Source organism: Phoenix dactylifera, unplaced genomic scaffold (genome assembly GCF_009389715.1).
Source record: "Phoenix dactylifera cultivar Barhee BC4 unplaced genomic scaffold, palm_55x_up_171113_PBpolish2nd_filt_p 000334F, whole genome shotgun sequence".
NCBI classification, from domain to species: Eukaryota; Viridiplantae; Streptophyta; class Magnoliopsida; order Arecales; family Arecaceae; genus Phoenix; species Phoenix dactylifera.
In genome coordinates this window covers 409,991-421,296 of record NW_024067797.1, presented here as the reverse complement: position 1 = coordinate 421,296, position 11,306 = coordinate 409,991, and the positions used below count along the sequence as shown (strand labels likewise).

The following is an 11,306-nucleotide window of genomic DNA, read 5'->3' as shown; positions in this document are numbered from 1 at the left end:
AAACCAGGAGCGATTCGAACAAATATGAATACCAGCTCCGATATCAATCCCCCAATCAAGTGCTTGTAAAGTCATGTTAACTTCAGGAGTGAAGAAACAAACCTGAAAATAGTCTCAGAGGAGCCAGCGTCGGAAGTCACCATATTGACTTGAGCACTAGTTGTGTTCGGACCTTTCTTCTTGGATTGAAGAGGTGCAGTTTTCTTATAAAAGAACTGGGGAGACAAATGGTTAGTTCGACCACACACAAAATAGAAACGACCACTGCCTTCCTCTTTCTTCTTCTTCTGCTCCTGGGATTGGATAGGTTTTCCATTGTAGTGGTGGTTAGGGTTTCTAGGGTTGCAGGATTTCTTTTTGAAATACTTATTTTGGTTATGACGGAAGGGTCGGATCTAATTTTTCTTAGGTGGGGCCTCTACATTATAAGCATTATTTTTGTGTCCAGTAGAGATTTTACTCCTAAACCTATGTTGCTCTTCAATTCTAATAGAGTTCAAAACTTGGGTTAGCGTGAAACCTCCTTGGGTATGGCTCAGAGTCTTAGCAAAGTCAGATCAAGAATTAGGTAGTTTATCTATCATACAGGCTACCTGGAATGATTCATCCAAATTGGTTCCATTAGCCCTAAGCTGGTGGATCAGGATTTCAAAATCATGGAGTTAGTCATTCATAAGCTTTGAGTCCACCATCCTAAAGTTATTGAAGTCGAAGGTCTTGAACCTCTTTACCCCAGCATCATCAGGACCATATTTGCTTTCTAGGGTGTCCCATAATTCTTTGGCACTCTTGGTTGTGTAATAAATATCATACAGCCTCTTAGAAAGGGCACCTAGGATTCTATGGATGCAATGATAGTCAATCTCATCAGGTATCCTGAAGGGTGTGCTGGTGGAGATAGAAGGTTCAGTCTGGGAGGAGCAGCGAGTAGCAGGTCGTGAAGCAGTTGGGTTAGACCCGTTATCAACTTTAGTAGTGCTCTCACCTATGGCTGAGATCAATATTAATGTGGTGAGCCAGAACCGCATTTGGTTCTGTCACCTCCTAAAGTTATGGTCATCAAATTTTTCAGATTTGGTGCTAAGTTACTTACTAATGTTAGAGACTATAGGTTCAAGGTTATAGAATACAGAAAAGAGGCAGTAACCTAAATGAAGGCAAAAAGTTTATGTCAAAGGATTGCACCAATATTTATATTGAACTTTGGATGTCTAGTTAATATATCCAAAAAATAATAGCCAGATCAGCTCCAGATCGGTGGTGAAGTACTAGGCTCACTTGAATACCAGTCTTTCTTAGGCACATATACCTTTTTGACAAGTTTTTCTTTGATACTATTAGTTAGTGGATGTAATCACTAGACATCATACAAATTCAACTTTTATAAAAGCCTAAGTGCAAACTTAAATTAGTTATTATAGATTAACCAATTTTCGAATTTCCGTTTGAATGGGATCTGGAAATTACTCTTTGAGGAGTCCAAATGAGGTATGATAAACCTCTTGGAGGTTAAACAAATTATTACCTTATTAGAATAATTGATTACTAAGTTTGTGCTAGCAAAATAATTATTGTAATTAAGATCTAATATGTCACAAATGTAAGAGAGAATTCAATGAATTATATATTAGAATAACTTATTACCTTATTAGAATAATTGATTACTAATTTTGTGCTAACAAAACAATTATTGTAATTGAGATCTAATATGTCACATGCAATAAAAAAAATTCAATGAATTATATATTAGAATAATTTATTATCTTATTAGAATAATTGATTACCAATTTTGTGCTAGCAAAGCAATTATTGATTGAGATCTAACATGTCATAAATGCAATAGAGAATTCAATGAATTATATATTAAAATAATTTATTATCTTATTAAAATAATTTATTACTAATTTTGTGGTAGCAAAATAACAATTATAATTAAGATCTAATATATCACAATTGTAATAGAGAATTTAATGAATTATATATTACTAACAAAAAAACAAATATTTCTTTGAAATGTTAGCAATATATATATTATTTGGAATCAAAAAAAATCTATTTTAGCACAAAAAAATCTATTCTTTAGAACATGTAATAAATTTAAATCATAAATTATAAATGCTACAGTTCTACTAATATTAAATTTGAAATAAAGGTAAAGAAGATAGTCTGAATGAAGGCAGGTCGAAGCTCGTAGACGTTGTCCCAAAGAAGTATTTGCCCCCACGTACGGATCTTCCAGTAATTCTCCTCAGAGATACGACGACCCTAAGCTTTTTCTTCAGTACGTCTCGAAAGAAGCCAACACGAACCCAATCAAACTTGCAAATCCAGCAAAGAAAAAAATAAAAAGAAAATAGAACTTCACTGAATAAAGGCGTAAAAATAAAAATCAGAAAGTGGCTAAGAGGAGGAAGAACATTTCCTCATAATTTTGTTAGAATTTTTCTCCTTATTTTTTCGTACACCAATAGGAGGAAAAAAGAAGGGTATTTATAGCATTGGCCCAAGAAAGGCAGCAAGGGGTATTTTGGGGACGCGTCCGCAGTCAGCCCGGACGCGCGAGCGCGTGCATGGGCCGAGCGCCAGGCGCAGCCTAAGATGCGCGAGCGCGCGTGGGTCAAAAACTCTGGGCCAAGCTTAGGCCCAGAAAAAATTAAATTTTTCTAATAGATAGAAATAGGAGAAGAAGAACAAAAAGCTAAAAAAAGGGGATAAAATGTAAAAAAAAAAAAGGTTTTTAAGCAAGAATAAAGATTAAAATCTTGAAACAAAGTTAATTGGAGCTCACCCCGATTGTAAGTTACAACCCTTTGCTTAGACGTTCAGGGTTTGAATCTTGGACGGTGCATCTCCAAAAACTTAGATCCGTGTAATTATGGTGACCCTCTTTTTCTTAAAAAAAGAAAAGAAAAATGAACAAAAATCCCGAAAGAATGGAATAAACTTGCTCTGTTCAAACTTTATTCAACCTTTGTGTACAAACTCCTTTTTTTTTTTCAAATAATCATTAAAATCTGAGGAAAGTTCCTCCCTCATTTCTAAAATTTGTTTTAAAAAAAATCAAGACCTACCTCGTTGCCTCCAAACAGAGGAGGTGCATCAGGACGTTCTGGGATCGAACTCTCAGCCTCAATAACAGAATATTTTGCAGCACAACCATCAACCACTGATGGTGCCGCCTCCGCTGCCAAGATCATCCTCATAATTTCGTCCTCCTTTCAGATGCAGATGAACTCAGTGTGGCTGCCTCTCTATTTATGCCTTCACAACCTCTACTATAAATTGCACCTGGCCTAAGAAAGTGTTGTGTATCTTGGCATACATTGAACATGACATGGAAAGATCACTGGCTCAATTTTCTCATTCAGCAAGGACTTAAATTCTATCCCAATATGAACGGAAGTATCTACACAGAATAAGAATCCACTGAACCAACTGAGGAAACCTGAAACGTTAGCACTCAGTTCTTTCCTCTCTTTTTTTCTTTGGATCAACATGGTTCTATTTTCCATGCATGGATTTTTGCCATTGCTTTCTTCCAGATGTTTTTGTTTAGCACGCACTTACAGCATTTTCTTACAGGTGTCACTGCTATAAAGTAGAGCCTGTAGTCCCTCTTCAGCACGAGCGACTCGATTTTCTGTGAAGCAACGATTAGCATTTCAGCTTTTTCTTCTATTTTATTGATCTTGCTCTTATATCTAACTGAATGTTTAAATTAAAAAGTTCTGGTTTCGACAGCTGCATTGCATCAGTAATAATTTGAACCCAGGATGAGGAAATCTTGTTGTAATTCTGATGATTTGGTCAGTGCTAGTTTCATCCAACATTGGACCAAGAGGATTGCATCCCAGGACTCCGTATCTTGTGTAGATTTGCAAATTTAGATGCATGAATATGCGGATAAGTCTTCCTGGTTCATTCACCAAATCTGTTCTGTTTTCAAATTGTTTCATGTGCAGAATTCATAAAATAACAATAATAATTACTAATAAGAATAAGAAGAGGAAGAAAAACAAGCATTAGAACTTGGTTATAGTTTTTCAGATCAGAAAAAGATGAACATGAACATATCTAAACATCACAATATAGGGTGGCAATTCAGTATTAGAGCACATTAAACAACCAGCCCACCACTTCAGCTTTCTTCCTTTTGTCAATCAGATGTTGCATTTGAGACTTGCTTTGCTTACACTTCTTGAGCCCTGTGGACATAGGTTTCTTTGTTGAGGCAACATTTTTGTTTTGGCATCAACTGTTGCATCACTGATTTTATTATACTTCATCCATAAGAAATTGCAAACTATTTTATGAAGTATAAATCGATGCAGAACTTTACCTTAAATATCCTAAAATTTTTTGGAGATGAAAGATCTGTATTAATTACAAAAATATTACAACATTTATGGCATTCATATTTCTGTGATTCACTCCGATCATCAATCTAAACTTATATTTTATACTTGTATGTGTTCTTCAGACACTTCCACCCTCGAAATGTCTCCCTCATGGCCATCCTCCAAGCTCTCTATAATCTGTTTAAGGACGAACTCCTCTTCCATTGTTAGTTGCTTCATGGCCTGTTCAAACTGTTCTATCAAATCTGGATCAAAGACATTATGGACACACCCTGTTTCTCCATATCCGGGATCTTGTGAGACAAAATTGCCAAACTTTGGTGTGACATAAGAACCCGGGGAGAACACTTGGCCTCCTAGTTTAAGCCACTCTCTTAGACTTCCAGTCCTCGAGAATTCGAAACCTGGAACTTTGAGAGCTGTGAGCTCCTTTGCCATTGCTTTTCTCTTGGCACCCTTTTCACTCATTTGGTCAGGTTTTACATCTACATTTTCCTGGACACCAGCTTCTGTTCCAATGCTTTTCACCTCCAATTCTTCATGCTTCTCCTCTTGTTCAACACCATTGTCCTCCATCATCACAGAGTTTGTCGAACATTCCCTTATCAAGCTCTCTGAACCTGTAGGAAGTAGAACATCTGTGCTCCTACAAGTTTCAGTCATGTACTTTCCTTCCTCCAACGAGTAATTTCCTGCCACCATTGCATCATAGTCCTCCACTGTGAGGATGCTTCTAGTTTGTGTGACCGCACCATTGCTGTTATCTTCGATCAAACTGAAGCTTGTTGACGGTATCGAGTCATTGCCTACAATGAACTTGTAATCTCCATCCTTATCAATGTTAGAACTTTCCACATTATGGTGATGCTCCCTCTGCTTCTGCTCTCCTTCTTCTTTACCTTCTTCCAAGCCAGCCAACAACTCCCATGCATTAATCGTTTCTATGTTTGTGAGCTCATTTTCTGGATTTGCAGTATTATCAGACTCTTCAAGGTCCATGGTTTTGGAATTTGCGGGCTCAATTGTTGCCTCTCTCAGTGATGATGACTTGATCCTCCTAGCCACTGTGTTTGCAGTGCAGAGAAGAGCAAGAAATTTGTCTCCTCCATCCTTTGAGACGAGCAATTCCTCTAACCCATTAGTTTTCCTCTGTTTGCTTTGCTTCACCTCCTGTTGGAAGCTTCCCGACCTGGTTAGTATCTTGGAAGAAGCACAACCCATTTTCTATCCACCAATCTGCATGCAGAGAAGAACAGCTCATGAAACTTCCATCATTCTGCAGATGTTTTAGTAGCTAAATGAACAGCATCTCTTCAGCAGGGTAAGAAGTGATTCATCTGATCAATCGTCGAATCACAGTCTGGGCCACTGATTGGAACACAAGTGAAACTATAAAAATAAAAGTAGCAGCAATTTTGCTCAGTTTTTTTGTGGCATGTTGGATGAGTGAGGACTCTAATTTCTGCCCATGTTTTGAGTTGATGGTGTTGTGGAAACAACAGAAACGTGTGCTTATATCTAAAATTTAACACCTTGTAGCTTAAGGAGACTTTAAAGTACATATATCAGGCATAAATTGTTCAAAACCACAAATTGGTGGTTGTGAGACTTCACATATCTCAACACAGGCGTTTGGCCGTGTGGGAGGATGCTAACTCCTCTTTCTTTTTTTATCATAGCATTTCCATCATTCAGTAAATACATCAGGGATACAAGAGTTCATTAATTCTTTTCAATTTTTTGATGACCTTTTTTTGCTAAGAAGCTGTTAAAATATTTGTAGAAGAAGAAAAAAATAAGAGAAAAAGAAAGAGACAAGTGATTTTATTTCTCCGTTCTGTCATATTCGGTACATCTCATGGATTATATATACTCATGTACAGACTCCATACAGAAAAAATAATATAGGCTAATATAAGATCATATTAATAAAGAAAAATAATACTTGCAAGTTGTTTTGTAATCTCTAAAATCGCTCTAATAAGATTATGATAACAAAGAAAAATAATACTGACCGATATAGGATCACACTAATAAATAAACATAATATGGGCTGATACATGTTGTTATGTAATCCCTAAAATTATGCCAACATAAGCAATACTCTAAAAATCGATCATCATGTTACAAAGGCATTGGTTATTGAAACAGACATTAACAGTTGAATATACTTCATCAAAAAAAAAGTTGAATATAAAATTTTTGGATCTAGTATATGGACATACTCTAGTTATTTCAAATCTAAAATGAACTTTTGCATATGAGAACCATATAATCGTGTGTGTGTGTGTGTGTGTGTGTGTGTGTGAGAGAGAGAGAGAGAGAGAGAGAGAGGGAGCAGATGCCAAAAGAAAAAAAAGGGAAAATTATCAAAATATCAACTTGTTCTGAATTTTCTGAACAACAATTGAAAGAGAACAAAAGAGGGGCAAGATTGAAGGTTACTAATCACATACTATATATGATTCATATCTGCCCAAAAAGCAATTGAAACCCTTGTAGGCCTTGTCTGAATCACCATATCTTATACATCTCAGATAAGAATTCGAACCAAATCATCTGATGATTTGCATACAGACTAGAGGCATAAATTAAAAAGAAGAGGTAAAACAGTTGCAGAAAAGTATAAAATAACCACCACTCTTATACATCAAGTTCAGGAGCATTTGATATACTTACTCAATTGACCAGATTCATCAAAATCCTCTTGGTTTCTCTTGAAACCCTTCTGCTGAAAGTCCCCTCACCCTTTGAAGACCATTGTTCTGTCCCCAGATAAAAACAATGGCATGTCTGCTTTGGTGTTCCTCACTTCATCTTCTAACAAAATATGATTTATAAGACCAAAGGCGCCATATTCCAATTACGAGGCCCGGAGTTCAAGTCAATCACGCTCTAAACAATTCAGCCAATGCCTTTCGGATTGGGTGGTGTCACCAACCAAAATTTCAAGTTTGAACTTTCTCCCTTTGTTTGATACCAGCTGCCACCTATTCCGCCCTTGGTTCATAAGCAAATTACAGATCTACGCCATTCAGATTTTAATTGGAACCTTGGAGTTATTGTTTGCTAATAAAACCAAATGGTTGTGATTGTGTCGACTTGTCAATCGAGACCATTGCATATTTTGTTTGACGATTGCTTTTAGATTAGTTTGATATGATAAAATGGTCAATAGTCAGCTAAGACTATGTCATTGAAAATAATCAAAGCTTTTTTCTGAGAAGAAATTGTTCAAAGTTTCATATTTTTATCGTGCCAAAAAAAAAAGGTTATATATATATAATCCTATATAAAAATGGACGGTCAAAGTGTTTTGGCTCTTGCCTCTATGACCATCTGCTCTATGATTGGTGGGCAACATGAGACCGATATGTGGGTTCTCCACCATTTTGTTATGTTTGTCGAAAGAGTATCGATTTTCTTTGGTGTGGTTGTTATGCCACTATATATATATATATATATATATATATATATATATATATTGTGTTTTCTAGATGATTTGTTTTTTTTCCACTTATGCATGCCTTCATAGTCGCAACTCTATGGTTGTTTTTGTTCTGTTTGTAGAAAGAGTATGGATTTCCTTCGGTGTGGTTGTTATGCCACTATATATATATATATATATATATATATATATATATATATATATATATATATATATATATATATTTGTTTTCTAGATGACTTGTTTTTTTTCCACCTATGCATGTCTTCATAGCCGCAACTCTATGGTTGTTTACTACAATTTTGCCCTTCCTAAAATACAAAATAAGCTTTGAGATGTGCATATTTGGTTGGAACGAAATGCTAAAAAACTTTTTGGCAAAAAAATCATCGGCAAACACGGTCCTCCATAATTCTTTCTATCTATGTAGATATTTATGCTGCGAGAAGGTAAAGAAGAGTCATGAATAACTTATGAGCTTCCTTGCTCCATTATTCATACATGTGAATTGATTCCACTATATTATACCCTCTTTTCATTGCTTCTTTTGTACGTAACCACTATAATTAATAAAAGTTTGGGCATCATACATCACTTCCCCTTTTATGCTTTATTTTTGTATGATAATAAACACAAATCTTACAATCTCCTGCTCTCAATTTCTAATTGAAGGCATAGACCATAGCCATGTTCAGACACTCCATTTGACCATTTTTGGACTAGAATTTTTATTCACGATCTATCTCTATAAGTTCACAATATGCCTAGAATTTGTATATTAACTCATACAAACATTTTATTTTCAAATAAAGTTTCTAGCCACCATCAGTTACCAAAGCAAAGGATATTTTAGGGATTTTAATTATATATAATTACGTAGACCATAGCCATGTTCAGACACTCCATTTGACCATTTTTGGACTAGAATTTTTATTCACGGTCTATCTCTATAAGTTCACAATATGCCTAAAATTTGTATAATAACTCATACAAACTACGTAATTATATATAATTAAAAGCCCTAAAATATCCTTTGCTTTGGTAGCCGATGGTGGCTAGAAACTTTATTTGAAAATAAAATGTCTAGTTCTCCATCGTTTAATAGTGATTAATATGTTATAACATTCAAGGTATAAGTAATCAATTAAATATCATTATTTTAACATTTTTATTATTCTTCCTTAGCATAGAAAGAACAAAAGATGATTTTTTTCTTTTTTGATAGTAGCACAAATATTCTTTTTATATAATTCTTGATATCTTAAACATAATTAATCTAGGACCAACAACTCTACTACACCCACCTATATTCTTCATAGAATTAGTTGCTCTTGCTTCAAAATAATATATAGAAATGCTATGAGACATGAGTCACACCTTCAACCTTCTAAAAAAAAAATTATATATATTTGTTACATGATGAAAGTTTTTGGAAATGGTTATAGCTCCAATCATGAATTCTAGGTGCAAGTTGCCTTTGAAATTTATAGTTTCTCCTCTAATTCAAGTTCCACTGATCTCAAGGTTGCTCCTCCTGGTGGCATCAATGATATTTCTTTCAAGAGCAGGGTCGAAACAAAACCTGCCGGCGGAACAACCGAAACGGTCGCGAGATGCCAAAAGTCGTGCCCGGAACGAGAGGCGCACTTCTTGTCGAAGATGAGATCCCGACCCTCGACTCAGATCTGGACGGCCCTTCGTATTCGGGAAATGCCGACACCACGCCGCTAGCTGCTGCTCCCTGGATTTATTTAAATCGGTCCATTTTGACTTCAATGCAGAGCGTAGACCAAATCCATTAGTTAAAACTTGTTTGCGTCGTTGGGTCAATTTGATAAAAATAAAAACTTTGGGGTCCCCAGCGGAAAGAGTTGGGTCCATTGAGTGGTTGTTAAATGTCGAGAGCCAAGCTATTTACATCCAATTCGTGCAAGGTGGTAGTAGCAAATCACATCAAAAATTAGGATCTCTATGGCAAACATGATGAGCTAATTGGATTTGGATTATTCTGATTTTTCATATTAAATTTGATTTGGATTCTACTTTTTTTTTTTTCATAATCTATTAGTTAAAACTTGTTTGCATCTCCTATATATTTTCTTCTTTTTTCTGACTTTATAGATTGCATGCACACCTGTTATATGTGTGTCGCCGATGTACCAAAAAAAAAAAAAAAAAACTTGTTTGCATCGTTGGGTCAATTTGATAAAAATAAAATTCTTGGGGTCCCCAGTAGAAAGAGTTGGGTCCATCGATTGGTTGTTAAATGTTGAGAGCCAAGCCATTTACATCCAATTCGTGCAAGGCAGTCATAGCAATCACATCAAAAATTAGGATCTGTATGGCAAACATGATGAGCTAATTCGATTTGGATTATTCTGATTTTCATATCAAATTTGATTTGGATTCTACTTTTTTTTTTTTTTCTTCCGAATTCTGCTTTCAATTTTGCAACAAAGAACTTTGGAATGGATTTCAAAAATTACTGTTTGTATTTATATTTTAGTTTTCTGATAGTTTTGCTTCCATCGTCGCCATCCTTATATGGGTAGACAGACTGAAATAATGGCTAGAATGCGCATATTTGTAGCATTATTTGTATTTAAAGAAAAATATAATTGTTAATTATTTTACAAAATCCTTCTTGCTTGCAAAAAATTCGTGTTATCTTAAAATGGATTGTTTTAGCATCCAAATCCAATAAATAATATTTCCAGTAAACATGCCAATGGCATAGCTGATTGAGGGTTGGTACCAGCAGGCTAGGAATCCAGTTTTCACAATAACAAAAGTTGTGCATCTCTACATTAACTTATACCAAATTTTAAAAATATATAATATATAAATATAAGATATTATCGTTAGAGCAGAAAAATGGGTTGCGTCCCGTCACGAGGTATTGTCCGCTTTAGAGAGTCCCCCCATCTTTCCAGGATGGGAGATATCCCTCACGGCTTTGTCGAAAAGGCACCTTGCAAGGAAAAAAGGAATGGAGACCCTTTATAAGCACAACCCTTTTCACTACTCAAGCAGTATGAGACTAAAGGTTTGTGGCCCCCCTTTACACCCCTAACACTACCCCTCCGAGTGGGAAGAATTGTGCGGGGGGAGGTCCACGCACCCGGGGCATCCTATCTGTTAGAGCAGAGAAAGAGGTTGCGTCCCGTCACGAGATATTGTCCGCTTTGGAGAGTCCCTCCACCTTTTCAGGATGGGAGATACCCCTCACGGCTTTGTCCAAAAGGCGCCTCACGAAAGAAAAAGGTTTATGGCCCCCCTTTACACCCCCTAACAATTATTATTTTTTTAACAAATATGATGGGATAATACTACTAGGGACTTTGGATCTCTCTCAGATGGAAAGGGATGCGAATCAAGATTTTTGACTTCTGTTCCAAGTGAGATGCTATTAATATTCTAGGATATTGTTTCAGATATTGTTGTCCAAAGTTTGATTTTATATACTCATCAGTGCAGCTTTAAGATCTAAACTTTGATTA

General features: G+C 35.8%; 1 protein-coding gene across 1 annotated transcript; it reads right to left on the bottom strand.

Annotated features, from left to right (window-relative positions):
* Positions 1-4,078: 4,078 nt before the first annotated feature.
* Positions 4,079-7,221, bottom strand: LOC120105656. Its single transcript, XM_039118327.1, has 2 exons — positions 7,038-7,221; positions 4,079-5,594 (listed from the first exon to the last, which is right to left on the bottom strand). Exon 2 carries the CDS (start codon positions 5,577-5,579, stop codon positions 4,458-4,460), a length of 1,122 nt encoding a protein of 373 aa, XP_038974255.1. The 5' UTR covers positions 5,580-5,594; positions 7,038-7,221; the 3' UTR covers positions 4,079-4,457.
* Positions 7,222-11,306: the final 4,085 nt, after the last annotated feature.